The sequence below is a fragment of the Salvelinus alpinus genome, chromosome 34, assembly GCF_045679555.1.
Source record: "Salvelinus alpinus chromosome 34, SLU_Salpinus.1, whole genome shotgun sequence".
Taxonomy (NCBI): Eukaryota; Metazoa; Chordata; class Actinopteri; order Salmoniformes; family Salmonidae; genus Salvelinus; species Salvelinus alpinus.
In genome coordinates, this window is record NC_092119.1 from 25,319,078 (window position 1) to 25,335,322 (window position 16,245).

Sequence of the window (16,245 nt, forward strand, 5' to 3'; positions counted from 1 at the left end):
AACAAAACAAAGGAGATGATTGTGGACTTCAAGAAACAGCAGAGGGAGCACCCCCCTATCCACATCGACGGGACAGTAGTGGAGAGGGTAGTAAGTTTTAAATTCCTCGGCGTACACATCACGGACAAACTGAATTGGTCCACCCACACAGACAGCGTTGTGAAGAAGGCGCAGCAGCGCCTCTTCAACCTCAGGAGGCTGAAGAAATTCGGCTTGTCACCAAAAGCACTCACAAACTTTTACAGATGGACAATCGAGAGCATCCTGTCGGGCTGTATCACCGCCTGGTACGGCAACTGCTCCGCCCACAACCGTAAGGCTCTCCAGAGGGTAGTGAGGTCTGCACAACACATCACTGGGGGCAAACTACCTGCCCTCCAGAACACCTACACCACCCGATGTCACAGGAAGGCCATAAAGATCATCAAGGACAACAACCACCCGAGCCACTGCCTGTTCACCCAGCTATCATCCAGAAGGCGAGGTCAGTACAGGTGCATCAAAGCAGGGACCGAGAGACTGAGAAACAGCTTCTATCTCAAGGCCATCAGACTGTTAAACAGCCACCACTAACATTGAGTGGCTGCTGCCAACATACTGACTCAACTCCAGCTCACTTTAATAATGGAATTGATGGAAATTGATCAAAAATGTATCACTAGTGCATCTTGCCATCTTTATGTAATACATGTATCACTAGCCACTTTAAACTATGCACTTTTATGTTTACATACCCTACATTACTCATCTCATATGTATATACTGTACTCGATACCATCTACTGTATCTGGCCTATGCCGTTCTGTACCATCACTCATTCATATATCTTTATGTACATATTCTTTATCCCTTTACACTTGTGTGTATAAGGTAGTAGTAGTAATTGTTAGGTTAGATTACTCATTGGTTATTACTGCATTGTCGGAACTAGAAGCACAAGCATTTCGCTACACTTGCATTAACATCTGCTAACCATGTGTATGTGACAAATACATTTAATTTGATTAGATTTTTGATTTTGACTTTGCTCTGTTCATCTTTGCCTCGATCCTGATAGTCTCACAGTTCCTGCCGCTGAAAAACTTCCCACAGCATGATGCTGCCACCACCATGCTACAATGTAGGGATGGTGCCAGGTTTCCTCCAGACGTGACGCTTGTCATTCAGGCCAAAGAGTTCAATCTTGATTTCATCAGAATAGAGAATCTTGTTTCTCATGGTCTGAGAGTCTTTAGGTGACTTTTGTCAAACTCCAAACGGGCTGTTATGTGCCTTTTACTGAGGAGTGGCTTCCGTCTGGCCACTCTACCATAAAGGCCTGATATTGGTGGAGTGCTGCAGAGATGGTTGTCCTTCTGGAATGTTCTCCCATATCGACAGTAACTCTAGAGCTCTGTCAGAGTGACCATTGTGTTCTTGGTCACCACCCTGACTAAGGCCCTTCTCCCCCGATGGCTCAGTTTGGCCGGGGGGCCAGCTCTAGGAAGAGTCTTGGTAGTTCCAAACTAATTCCATTAAAGAATGATGGAGGCCACTGTGTTCTTGGGGACCTTCAATGCTGCATACATTTTTTGGTACCCTTCCCCAGATCTGTGCCTCGACACAATCTTGTCTCGGAGCTCTACGGACAATTCCTTTGACCTGATTACTTGGTCTTTGCTCTGACATGCACTGTCAACTGTGGGGCCTTATATAGACAGGTATGTGCCTTTCCATATCATGTCCAATTAATTGAATTTACCACAGGTGGACTCCAATCAAGTTTGTAGAAACATCTCAAGGATGATCAATGGCAACAGGATGCACCTGAGCTCAACTTCGAGTCTCATCGCAAAGGGTCTGAATGCTTATGTAAATGTTTCTGTTTTTGCAAACATTTCTAGCAACCTGTTTTTGCTTTGTCATTATGGGGTATTGTGTGTAGATTTCAGGGGATAAAAAAAAAAAAATTTTTTTTTTTAGAACAATGCTGTAACAAAATTTTGAAAATTTCATGGAGTCTGAATACATTCCGAAGGCACTGTTTGTTGTTAGGTCTTGGCCCTGGGCTCTGTTCTTGCCAGAGGGCAAAGGGGCACGTGCCCCCTCAGGTTTGTTCCGTTTAAATTATATACCTGGCCTCCACAATCACCTGACCTCAACCCAATTGAGATGGTTTGGGATGAGTTGGACAGCAGAGTGAAGAAAAAGCCACCAACAAGTGCTCTGCATATGTGGGAACTCCTTCAAGACTATTGGAAAAGCATTCCAGGTGAAGTTGGTTGAGAGAAGTCCAAGAGTGTGCAAAGCTGTCATCAATGCAAAGGGTGGCTACTTTTTAAGAATCTCAAATATAAAATGCCTTTTGATTTGTTTAACCATTTTTTTTGTTAGTACATGATTCCAAATGGGTTGTTTCATAGTTTTCATGTCTTCACTATTATTGTACAATGTAGAACATAGTAAAAATAAAGAAAAACCCTTGAATGAGTATGTGTCCAAACTTTTGACGGGTATTGTGGATATATACATTTTTGGTAAAATTTGTTGTTTCTCTGTAATACTACTAGCCACTTAGCAATTTTATGAATTTGGCTTTTGCTAGCCCAGATAGGTTTCCAATTTCCCAACCTCATAACTAGCTACCAAGAAGCCTTTTTAGGCTGTCAATCAAGGTAGAGTAGCTAGCTTGTTTAACTATTTTAGCTGGCATGCCTGCTGGCAAGGTTGGTAGACTTTAGAAAAGCAAGCAAATACTACATGTACTGAATAAGGCATTCCTTTCAATCTTTTACCCAGATTTTTGCAATGCTGCAGGGAAGCATATTAAGTTTATTTAAAAACAACCAGCAGTCAGGAGAATACAGACAGCTGATGAGGTATGCTTAGATATGCAGAAACATATTTTTTTACATAGATTTAAGCATAAAGATGATGGCTCTGGATTGCATGAAAAGCTATTTCATGTGTTTGAAAAATTCAAAATTCTCCAACTTCCAGACGAAGGGCATAGCCCCACTACAGATCACCCCACAGCAATCCTCACATATGTTATGCTCCACAGAATTTTGGAGTGCATTGACTCCCTTGAGTGGGTGTGTTTTCCCTTTGGTCCTCCAGTCTTTGAATTACACATTTTCCATTATTTACTGTATTTGAGTAGAAAGTATTTGATTATCATATAGTTTTTTTCGGGGGTAATGCTTTGACTTGGTTCTTGCTATTTGTAGAGTCGTCGCATTGTATTTGGTTGTCATGGTGTTCTTGTTCTGGTCAGGTCGTTTTCTCTTTGTTCTCTAAAGCTAGCAGAATGTGCATTAGCCTGTTTTACAAGGCTCTTTTGTGCTGTTAAAGTACAGATTGGAGGCTCTTTACATGGTCAGTGTGGTGTTGCTCTGCCCTGGTGACACAATGAGTTACACAACTCCTAACCCTCTTTTCATCTGGGAGAGGTCAATTGTATCTGTTGCAGTGGCATAGAGAGCAATATAAGAATATAGGCCCATAGGAATAGCCGAACGAACCAGAGGTAACTCACTCATTTCTGTTTTTTAGGACTACAAACTGGTGAGCTTTATTGCGAGGAGGCTGCCAATGTTGCATGTATGGGTCTCTGCCACCGGTCTCCTTTCACCTTGCTGTACTTTGGGGAAAATAGCTGAATTAATCTCCCTTAGAGACAAAGTGAAAGAGGATCTGAGGTTAGAGACCCTGGAGCTGAGGGCTATTTCAAAGCCCTATTTCTCTCTCTGGTATTTATTTCACCTCGGGGCTCCCGAGTGGCGCAGCTGTCTAAGGCACTGCATCTCAGTGCTAGAGGCGTCACTACAGACCCTGGTTCGTTTCCAGGCTGTATCTTAACCGGACGTGATTGGGAGTCCCATAGGGCAGCGAACAATTGACCCAGCATCGTCCGGGTGAGGTTTTGGCCGGGGTATGCTGTTGAAATACACCCCCACAGCACGATGCTGCCACCACCATGATTCCCTGTAGGGATGGTGGCAGGTTTCCCCCAGATGTGACGCTTGGCATTCAGGCCAAAGAGTTCAATCTTGGATTCATCAGACCAAGAACACTTTAGGTGCCTTTTGTCAAACTCCAAGCGGGTGTCTTTTACTGAGGAGTGGCTTCCGTCTGGCCACTCTACCATAAAGGCCTGATTGGTGGAGTGCTGCAGAGAGGGTTGTCCTTCTGGAAGGTTCTCCTATCTCCACAGAGGAAGTCTAGAGCTCTGTCAGAGTGACCATCAGGTTCTTGGTCACCTCCCTGACCAAGGCCCTTCTCCCCCGACTGCTTCTCCTCTGAGGCCAGCTCTAGGAAGAGTCTTGGTGGTTCCACACTTCTTCCATTTAAGATTGATGGAGGCCACTGTGTTCTTGGGGACCTTCAATGCTGCAGACATGTTTTGGTACCCTTCCCCAGATCGGAGCCTCGACAAAATCTTGTCTCGGAGCTCTACGGACAATACCTTCGACCTCATGGTTTGGTTTTTGCTCTGACATGCACTGCCAACTGTGGGGCTTTATATAGACAGGTGTGGGCTTTTCCAAATCGTGACCAATCAATTGAATTTACCACAGGTGGACTCCAATCAAGTTGTAGAAACATCTCAAGGATGATCAATGGAAACAGGATGCACCTGAGCTCAATTTCGAGTCTCATAGCAAAGGGTCTGAATACTTATGTAGTTATGTTTTTTAATTTAGTTTTTTTATACATTTGCAAACATTTCTCAACCTGTTTTCGCTTTGCCATTATGGGGTATTGTGGGTATATTGGTAAGGATTTTCTTTTTATTTAATCAATTTGAGAATAAGGCTGTAACGTAGCAAAATGGGGGAAAAGTCAAGGGATCTGAATACTTTCCGATGGCACTGTATATGTGGGGTGCAAGGCAGCAGCTACTCTTCCTGGGGTCCGGCAAAATTAAGTCATTTTTTAAAACATTACAATACATTCATAACAGATTTCACAAGTGTATGCCCTCAGGCCCCTACTCCACTAACATGTCCTGGCATAGTACATTTGGGAGCAGCTTAGTAATGTAATTTACTCAAGCTCTGGGATAGGACATTGTTTTTGCACCGGTAACAGTCATATTTCTTACCATGGCGCTGCCCAAAATCACGGCTGGTGAGAAGGTCGAGGAAATCTGCCCACTCCCGCTCTTCACAGGATTCAGAGAAACCTTTTTAAGGACGGGCAAGAGGCAGAATAACTTGAGCTCGTAGCTCCTGGCACCTGGTGCAGGCCTCCGACAGATGGAGAAGCACCGCTCGAACCAGAACAGGGATGGATGGTTGCCGACTTCAAAATTGTAGGGGAAGGAGTAGGCACAGCGGCCGCAGACACAGGTACCCTCAGCGACGAAGGTGCAGGAAGTTCAGGCTCCAGGGCGGCGAAACTATTCTTTGTTTGTTTCCGCTCTACTGCTTTGCGGGAGGCCGCTGTGTTCGGCTTCCACGGCTCGTGACATGAAACCATTGTTGATTGCCATGCTCCTCTTGCTGTGCTCCTTCGATTACGCTATCATATGGGGGAGGAGATGCAGGAGATGGCTTCCCTAGCAAACGAACTCCGGGCAATCGGATAGCGACAAACAGCAAGGCGGAGATGGATTCAACAAGCGCGAACGCCGTCCAGCCACCGGCGTAGAAAAGGTAAACATTCCACTCTGAATATTCCCCCAGTTTCTTACATAGGCTGGCGACCTGCGTGATAAAGGAAGCCACCTCAAGCCTATAATCCCTGGCAAGCAATCACATTTCCGCATTGGAACTCTGAGTGACCCAGTCTGTCCCGAAAACAAAGCGTAGTAGATACTGTGCTGGAACCGTTCATTTACTTCTCTAGACAAAGAGGGCTCTCCCAAACAAAGAGTTATTCATTTAAAAATCATGTTAAACACTATTATTGCACATTGAGTCGATGCAACTTAATGTGACTTGTTAACAAAGGGGTTGAATACTTATTGACTCAAGACATTTCAGCTTTTCATTTTTTATTAATTTGTAAACATTTTGAAAAACACATTTCCACTTTGACATTATGGGGTATTGTTTGAAGGCCAGTGATAAAAAATAAATGACTTAAATTCAGACTGTAACACAACAGAATGTGGCAACAGTCAAAGGGTGTGAATACTTTCTGAAGGCACTGTATCTACCAGAGCGCAGGTTACTTTTGGTAGTGGAGATGTTGAGGAGTGAGCTGAGGTGGAGGGGGTACTCGCCTATGAAGGACTTGTAAATAAATTGGTCTAGTGTCGTGTATGTAGTGAGGGTCAGTTGACCAGGGTGTAAAGGGGGCACTGGTAACAAAGCGGATGGCAGTGTGGTAAAAGTTTATTGAAGTAGTTTATTGAAGTAGGCTTTGGGGGCAAGCCTAGTGTTCATCGCCATAGTCCAGCATTGGCAGGATGGTCATTTTTACAAAGGTGTGCTTGGCAGAGTGGGTGAAGGATGCTTTGTTGAGGTATAGGAAACCATTTCTGGATTTAACTTTAGACTGCAGGTGGGTGATGTGGGTATGGCATGAGAGTAATCAGTCCAGCCATATACCAAGGTATTTATAGATTTCGACATACTGTAGCTCTGACCCATTCAGGGTGAGAATATTAGGAAGGCAGGCAGGTTGAGGTAGGTTCCGGTTGAAGGAGCATACATTTCGTTTTTGGGGTATTGAGGAGAATGTGAAGGTCAGTGTCACGATCGTCTTCTGGTGAAAGAGTGGACCAAGGCGCAGCGGGATACGAATACATCTTCCTTTTTATTGACGAGAAGATGAACACGAAATGAAACTAAACACTTTTACAAACTAACAAAAACAACCGTGAAGCTACAAAACAAAAGTGCAGACACACGCTACTAACGTTTAGACAGACAATTACCCACAACCTGTCTAATGCCTATGGCTGCCTTAAATATGGCTCCCAATCAGAGACAACGATAGACAGCTGTCTCTGATTGAGAACCACTCAGGCAACCATAGACATACCTAGACACCTACACTGAACACAACCCCATAAACTCTACCAAAAACCCCTAGACACTACAAACACCCTCGACTAGACAAAAACACACAAACATCCCCCATGTCACACCCTGACCTAACTAAAATAATAAAGAAAACAAAGATAACTAAGGCCAGGGCGTGACAGTCAGAGAAGGCATGCTGGATATTGTTAAAGCTATGTTGTAAGGTGGTCAGCACAGTGTTCATAGAGGGGCCAGTTGTGTACAGAATAGTGTCGTCAGCATAAAGGTGGATGAGGGAGTCACCAGCAGAATGTGCAACATTGTTCATATACACAGTGAATAGGGTTGGCCCAAGAATCGACTCCCAAAGATACAGCCAGTGGTTTGGACAGCAGCCTCTCGGATTTACACATTGTACACGGCCAGAGAAATAGTTTTCAAACCAGGTTAGACAATCCACTGAGAACCCTAGGTTGATGAGTCTATTGTGCAGAATGCAGTGGTTAACCAAATCAAAGGCTTTAGCCAGATCAATAAAAACAGACGCACAATACTGCTTGTTGTCAATGCAGATATATATATTTTTTTTAACCTTCAGTGTTGCAGAGGGACACTCATGGCGAGTTCTGAAGCCAGACTGCATTGCAGAAAGAACACTGTGGCAGGATGGCAGGTAAACCTGTTTGTTGAACAGAAATTCAAAAACTTGGTGGAGATTGATCTGTAATAGTTGGGGTCTAGCTTGTTGCCCCCTTTTGAAAAGTGGTATGACGGCAGCAGGTTTCCAATCCTGTGGGACTTCAGATGTTTGTAAGGAAAGGTTGAAAAGGGAAGTGATAGGGGCTGAGATGATAAAGGCAGACAGCTTCAGAAAGACAGGGTCCAGATCATCGAGCCCAGGTGATTAATAAGGGCCCAGATTACTCAACTCCCTTAACACCTAGTTCTCCTGTAATGGCTGGAAGGAGAAGTGGGGGGTGCTCTGAGGGAGCTCTACTGGCTGACAGTGGGAGTGGGTATGGCAGATTCAATGGTGTGAAACTTTTTGAAACTCTCAACCATTATGACTTTATCAGAGGGCATAGTGTTCTCAAAGTTGAGTGCATTAGGCAGCTGAGAGGATTAGTTTTTATTTCCCATGGTTGTCCCAGAACTTCTTAGGGTCAGAACCACGGGCAGCTAATTGTTTTTGTAATATCCTGCTTTTGCTTTCCTGATAGATTGAGTGCACTTGTTCCTTGCCTCCCTAAGGAGTTGCCAATCAGAGGGGTTTGTAGAGGCCTTTGCTTTATGCCGGAGCAGGTGTTTTCGCTGGATCAGCTCACAGTTGAGTGCTAAACCAGGGGCTGTAGCAGCCCATGTTTATTTAAAGACTGTGAGGGAAGAGGTTTTAAAATAGGACCAATGGCACCTGAAAGGGATTGGCTGATCGTGACTGTGGCTGTGACTGTTTTGTCTTGTACTTTTACCCTCCAAGCAATTGTTGTATTTAATCCTGTACAGTACTTACAGTAATCACACTTATGGTTTGATCAGGCAGTGAATTAAGATGGCGCCAAAGAACATGGCTGGCATTTTACATTCTACCAAACCAATTTAGCTATTTTGTTCGATTTTTAGGGTTTTGTGTAACTTATTTTTTAACTTATTGTGTACATAAAGTCTGTTCAACGCTGGTCTGACCAATCGGGTTCCACGCTTCAAGATTGCTTCGATCACGTGGGATATGTTCCGCATTGCGGCGAACAACAACATTGATGAATACGCTGATTCGGTGAGCTGGTTTATTAGCAAGTGCATCGGCGATGTCGTACCCACAGCGTCTATTAAAACATTCCCAAACCAGAAACCGTGGATTGATGGCAGCATTCGCGCAAAACTGAAAGCGCGAACCACTGCTTTTAATCAGGGCAAGGTGACCGGAAACATGGCCGAATACAAACAATGTAGCTATTCCATCCGCAATGCAATCAAACAAGCTAAGCATCAGTATAGAGACAAAGTAGAGTCGCAATTCAACGGCTCAGACACGAGAGGTATGTGGCAGGGTCTACAGTCAATCACGGACTATAAAAGGAAAACCAGCCCCGTCGCGGACCAGGATGTCTTGCTTCCAGACAGACTAAACAACTTCTTTGCTCGCTTTGAGGACAACACAGTGCCACTGACACGGCCCGCTACCAAAACCTGCGGGCTCTCCTTCACTGCAGCCGACGTGAGCAAAACATTTAAACGTGTCAACCCTCGCAAGGCTGCAGGCCCAGACGGCATCCCCAGCCGCGTCCTCAGAGCATGCGCAGACCAGCTGGCTGGTGTGTTTACGGACATATTCAATCAATCCTTATCCCAGTCTGCTGTCCCCACATGCTTCAAGAGGGCCACCATTGTTCCTGTTCCCAAGAAAGCTAAGGTAACTGAGCTAAATGACTACCGCCCCTTAGCACTCACTTCCGTCATCATGAAGTGCTTTGAGAGACTAGTCAAGGACCATATCACCTCCACCCTACCGGACACCCTAGACCCACTCCAATTTGCTTACCGACCCAATAGGTCCACAGACGACGCAATCGCAACCACACTGCACACTGCCCTAACCCATCTGGACAAGAGGAATACCTATGTGAGAATGCTGTTCATCGACTACAGCTCAGCATTTAACACCATAGTACCCTCCAAACTCGTCATCAAGCTCGAGACCCTGGGTCTCGACCCCGCCCTGTGCAACTGGGTCCTGGACTTCCTGACGGGCCGCCTCCAGGTGGTGAGGGTAGGTAACAACATCTCCACCCCGCTGATCCTTAACACTGGGGCCCCACAAGGGTGCGTTCTGAGCCCTCTCCTGTACTCCCTGTTCACCCACGACTGCGTGGCCATGCACGCCTCCAACTCAATCATCAAGTTTGCGGATGACACTACAGTGGTAGGCTTGATTACCAACAACGACGAGACGGCCTACAGGGAGGAGGTGAGGGCCCTCGGAGTGTGGTGTCAGGAAAATAACCTCACACTCAACGTCAACAAAACAAAGGAGATGATTGTGGACTTCAGGAAACAGCAGAGGGAGCACCCCCCTATCCACATCGACGGGACAGTAGTGGAGAAGGTGGAAAGTTTTAAGTTCCTCGGCGTACACATCACGGACAAACTGAATTGGTCCACCCACACAGACAGCGTTGTGAAGAAGGCGCAGCAGCGCCTCTTCAACCTCAGGAGGCTGAAGAAATTCGGCTTGTCACCAAAAGCACTCACAAACTTCTACAGATGCACAATCGAGAGCATCCTGTCGGGCTGTATCACCGCCTGGTACGGCAACTGCTCCGCCCACAACCGTAAGGCTCTCCAGAGGGTAGTGAGGTCTGCACAACGCATCACCGGGGGCAAACTACCTGCCCTCCAGGACACCTACACCACCCGATGTCACAGGAAGGCCATAAAGATCATCAAGGACAACAACCACCCAAGCCACTGCCTGTTCACCCCGCTATCATCCAGAAGGCGAGGTCAGTACAGGTGCATCAAAGCAGGGACCGAGAGACTGAAAAACAGCTTCTATCAAGGCCATCAGACTGTTAAACAGCCACCACTAACATTTAGCGGCCGCTGCCAACATACTGACTCAACTCCAGCCACTTTAATAATGGGAATTGATGGAAATTATGTAAAAATTTACCACTAGCCACTTTAAACAATGGCACTTAATATAATGTTTACATACCCTACATTACTCATCTCATATGTATATGTATATACTGTACTCTATATCATCTACTGCATCTTGCCATCTTTATGTAATACATGTATCACTAGCCACTTTAAACTATGCCACTTTATGTTTACATACCCTACATTACTCATCTCATATTTATATACTGTACTCTATACCATCTACTGCATCTTGCCTATGCCGTTCTGTACCATCACTCATTCATATATCTTTATGTACATATTCTTTATCCCTTTACACTTGTGTGTATAAGGTAGTAGTTGTGGAATTGTTAGGTTAGATTACTTGTTGGTTATTACTGCATTGTCGGAACTAGAAGCACAAGCATTTCGCTACACTCGCATTAACATCTGCTAACCATGTGTATGTGACAAATAACATTTGATTTGATGTGAGAGTGCTAGAGATTCCCAGTGGAGAGAGGGGAGCCAACCAGGCAGAGACAGAAAGGGTGGTTCGTCACTCCAGTCCCTTGCCATTCACTTTCGCAACCCTGGGCCAGAATACACTCAATCATAGGACCTACTGAAGATAGGAGTCTTCAGTAAAGACTTAAAGGTCAAAACCTAGTGTGCGTCTCTTACATGGTCAGGCAGACCATTCCATAAAAATTTTGCTCTATAGGAGAAAGCCCTGCCTCCAGCGGTTTGCTTACAAATTGTAGGAACAATACGGATGCTGTAGCTTTGAATCCATAGCTGCTGGTCTTACAACAAATTATTAATTAAGTCATTTATAAATGTATGATTAACAGCGTACACTTTTAGTTTTCTCCAAGTGGTTTTGAAGCGTATATTATTTAGCACCCTTTCCATATGACCAAGCTGTGCTAAATGTGTCAATGTTTTTGATGTCTGCAGGATGTACCAAGTTTGGACGGCTGACCCGTGCGCTGACACATAATAACCACAACACCAGCCACCACACGACACCACAGGAGCTCACTCCTATGAGCAACCATGAGGTCAGCCAACCCAAGCAATCCCGTCTGGCAGAGGTAAATGCTGCGTCATATACTGTAAATCTGTACACACCAAGGTTATTATAGTAAACTAAAACAGAAACTAAAATGAAAACTAATCATAAAAAAAGCAATTTAGTCAACTGAAATAAAATATTTAACAAACCCGTTTGAAAAACAAAAACTACACTAAAACTATTAAAAACCATCATGAATTATGTCCATTTTTTACAAATGTTTTTATAAACTTTGTGTAAAAATTGAATGGGGCTTTCAATGGGGTTTTTAAGCTTTTTGGAGGGTATTCAAGCTACTGAAGCTGGTGAATAAATCCAGCCATGAGATGGCGATGTTTCAAATAGGCCTAGCTTGTGAATCATTATAGAATAGGAAGAGGCAAAGTGAGAGGCTTGACTCCACCCCTCTGTCTGCACGAAAATACAGCGAGAAGCAGAGGAGTTTTTGTATGGAGGTAAAATTTGGTAAATTTGCTATGTGAGGCTTAATTGATCTAATAGCCATAATGTTTAGGTTGTTACAAATGTACTGATATAAGAGGACGCAAGTGGCATTCCTGAACTTTGAGAAAAACAATTTTATATCCTGTCACGTTCTGACCTTAGTTCTTTTATATTTTATTTGTTTTAGTATGGTCAGGGTGTGAGTTGGGTGGGTTATCTATGTTTGTGTTTCTATGTTGGGTTTTTCGTTTGGCCTGATATGGTTCTCAATCAGAGGCAGGTGTTAGTCATTGTCTCTGATTGGGAACTATATATAGGTAGCCTGTTTTCTTTTGTGTTTTGTGGGTGGTTGTCTTCCGTGTCTGTGTGTTCCACACGGTTTTGTATTTCAGTGTTCAGTTTGTTCCATTAAATATTCATCATGAACACTTACCACGCTGCGCTTTGGTCCTCCTCTCTTTCTCCCAACGAAAATCGTTACATATCCGAGCTGTGTCTGTTGTTCACACCGGTATCTACTGTACCCTGGAATGCCGCCACCTGATCCCGCCTCCTCCTTTGTGGAAATGTATTTCCGTTGTTAGAACTGTCAGTCCAGTATCTTGTCAGTATTTACATCATCTTTTGTCATTATAACTAGCTGTTACTAGCTAATAGGGGGAAAAATGTAAAGGTAGCTAACTTCTTCCTACATTGGATTGGTGTAAACATACGAATGAGAAAGCTTCCTCCCACCATGTATGGACCCTCATGGTCCAAACACACCAAGACAGGATCTGATGACCCATGCCAAATCTGTTCAGTCTCCTGAGGGGGAAAAGGAACGACAACACCTTTTCCCCTTCAGGAGACTGAAAAGATTTGGCATGGGTCCTCAGATCCTCAAAAAGTTATCCAGCTGCATCATCGAGAGCATCCTGACCGGTTGCACTACAGAGGGTAGTGTGTACGGCCCAGTACATCACTGGGGCCTAGCTTCCTGACATCCAGGACCTATATTCTAAGCAGTGTCAGAGGAAGGGCCAAAAAATTCGTTAGACTCCAGTCACCCAAATAGACTGTTCTAGGACCAAAAGGCTCCTTAATAGCTTTTACCCCCAAGCCATAAGACTGCTGAACAATGAATCAAATGGCCACCCGGACTATTTACATTGACCCCCCCCCCTTTGTTTTGTTTTTACAGTGCTGCTACTTTATTATTTATGCATAGTCACTTTACAAATGACCTCGACTAACCTGTACACCGCACATTGACTCGGTACTGGTACCCCTTGTACAGTGGTTCCTCAAATAAAAGTTTTGAGATCATGCCGAGGTAATTTGTGGTTTAGTACGTTACACTGCGTCACTGCTTCATTGCTTCAGACCACCGCAAGGGGGAGCACTGATTATGCTTTTGGGTCCCAAGGCACTAATGTGTCTCTAACTGACAATGAATGGGTGATATAAACCAAATAGAAACTGATAATTGTGCACAACTTCAAAATTGAATTTCAGTTAACTGAATGATGAGGATGAAAAAGGTGATTGAATTTAGAACAATAGTGTAAGATTTGCTATTCCTCTGTCCTGCACGCACACCCGAAAAAATACATGTATTTTTGTTTCTACTTGCTCAGAAGAAGCTGTAACTGGACTGTATCATATTACTTACTAAAACTGTTGTTACACTAAGGTTTTTATTCTAAAATAAACGAAAATGTTCAATTATATTCCATGATAGTCTTAAGAAAAACACTACTGTTAAAAAGTTTGGGGTCACTTAGAAATGTCCTTGTTTTTTAAAGAAAAGCACAATTTCTGTCCATTAAAATAACATCAAATTGATCAAAAATACAGTGTAGACATTGTTAATGTTGTAAATGACTGTCAGCTTCATTAAATAGTACCCGCAAAACACCAGTCTCAACGTCAACAGTGAAGAGGCGACTCTGGGATGCTGGCCGTCTAGGCAGAGTTCCTCTATACAGTGTCTGTGTTCATTTGCCCATCTTAATCTTTTCTTTTTATTGGCCAGTCTGAGATATGGCTTTTTCTTTGCAACTCTGCCTAGAAGGCCAGCATCCCAGAGTCGCCTCTTCACTGTTGACGTTGAGACTGGTGTTTTGTGGGTACTATTTAATGAAGCTGCCAGTTGAGGACTTGTGAGGCATCTGTTTCTCAAACTAGACACTCTAATGTACTTGTCATCTTGCTCAGTTGTGCACCGGGGCCTCGCACTCCTCTTTCTATTCTGGTTAGAGACAGTTTGTGCTATTCTGTGAAGGGAGAGAACAAAATATAATGGGGAAGATGGGCGACACCTGGAGAGGGGTGGAGACAATCACAAGACAGGTGAAACAGATCTGGGTGTGACAGATATTCCATTAAAACTCAGCCGTTTCCAGCTACAATAGTCATTTACAACATTAATTAACAATGTCTACACTGTATTTCTGATCAATCTGATGTTATTTTAATGGACAAATAATTCGCTTTTCTTTCAAAAACAAGGACATTTCTAAGTGACCACAAGCTTTTGAACGGTAGTGTATGTGTTGACTAAATATAAGCAGCAAGTGATGTCTGCTAAATAATGAAGTTGATGGCGCGGTCATAAAGCCTCGGCACCTACATAAAGCTGAGTGACTCACTCATTCATGGCTTTGGATCAAAATAAATAAGTACCAACATTTTTTTAGATAGTCTTTAATAAAGAAATGTTTTGACTGTCCGCCGCATGACCTCAAACAAAGTTAGAGCACTGATTATGCTTTTGGGTCCCAAGGCGCACCATTTTGTTTCTCTCTGTCGCCCACACGCACATTAAACATTTGGATAAAGAATGTATTATTATTATTGTTAATATTATTATTATCCCAGCATTATAATTATATAAAAGCAATAATTTTATCACAGACCAGATTTTCCCTAATGAAAAATGACATGAAAAGCGCACATTTGTAAATCCCAAACTCTAAAAGTAATTGGGAAGGTAGATACAAATTATTTGTGACATTGTCGTTACAAAAAAGAATGTAAACAAGATGCTGTGTTTTTATTTACAGTAGTGATGGACAGCTGGAGGCATTTTGAAACCATGTTTTCAAACACTTTTTCCCCCCACAAGTGTACTGTAGTACTGTTGATAATGTTTGCGAATAGCACTGTCCGTGACCAAAATCCCCAAGTCTACCAGTATTTTTGAAATGTCCCCAGTTGATTTTCCATTCCTCCTGAAAGCCCTAATCTGCTCACTTAAATTAATAGAGATCCTGGTCATGGTGCTACAGTATGTTGTTACAGCATAATCAAAGTGAGGACAATCAGCGATCTGCTGTATACTTATGGCCGGTTGTAATCTGAAAGTCCCACCTTTTCAGTACTCCTCACTCCGCCCCAAACTCCATCTGAAAAAACGCATGGTTGCCAAGAAAACTGTAAATTTTGCTAGATTCTTAACATGTGTACGCAGCTTTTGTGTGTTGGAGTCACTTTTAATTCTTAATTGATCTACTGTTTCTATCATAGGCCACTGTAATGGTCAGTCACTTTCTCTCTCTCTCTCTCTCTCTCCATCCCTCTGTGTGTGTTCTCAGGTTCTCCAGCTAAGCCCTGTCATCCTTCCCCAGTACAAACAGGAGGCTCCTAAGACTCCCTCCCACATTATCCTCCTCTACTGCACCTTCAAGACCACCTGGGACTTGGTCATCCTCGTCCTCACCTTCTACACGGCAATCATGGTGCCCTATAATGTGTCCTTCATGACCAAGCCGAACAACATTGTGTGGCTGGTGCTGGACAGTGTGGTGGATGTCATATTCCTGGTGGACATCGTGCTTGACTTCCACACCACCTTCATGGGGCCTGGTAGGGAGTTAATCTCACACCCCAAGCTGATCAGGAGGTACTACATGAAGATCTGGTTTGTCTTCGACCTGCTGTCCTACCTGCCCTACGACATCATCATCACCTTTATGAATGTGGATGAGGTGCGGTAGGCTTGCTCAGGGAAAGGGTTGGGGTGGGGGGGATCTTTGAGATAATGTTTTTAAGGACATAATCTAAAGGTACTTCTGGCGGGATCTACAACACAGTCAGTTGTACTTCTACCAATTGCTTGTTAGTTGTGCTCTGAACTTCAAAAATGTGGGCTTCTTTTAA

At 43.8% G+C, this 16,245-nt stretch overlaps 1 protein-coding gene across 1 annotated transcript in view; it reads left to right on the forward strand.

The window, feature by feature from the left end:
* The window catches only part of LOC139563778 (voltage-gated delayed rectifier potassium channel KCNH5-like), a 96,704-nt gene that overhangs the window by 16,582 nt on the left and 63,877 nt on the right, over positions 1-16,245 (forward strand). The window contains exons 5-6 of the mRNA XM_071382688.1: positions 11,541-11,677; positions 15,681-16,073. Coding sequence (XP_071238789.1) covers positions 11,541-11,677; positions 15,681-16,073 — 530 coding nt within the window. The remainder of the gene's footprint in view (positions 1-11,540; positions 11,678-15,680; positions 16,074-16,245) is intronic.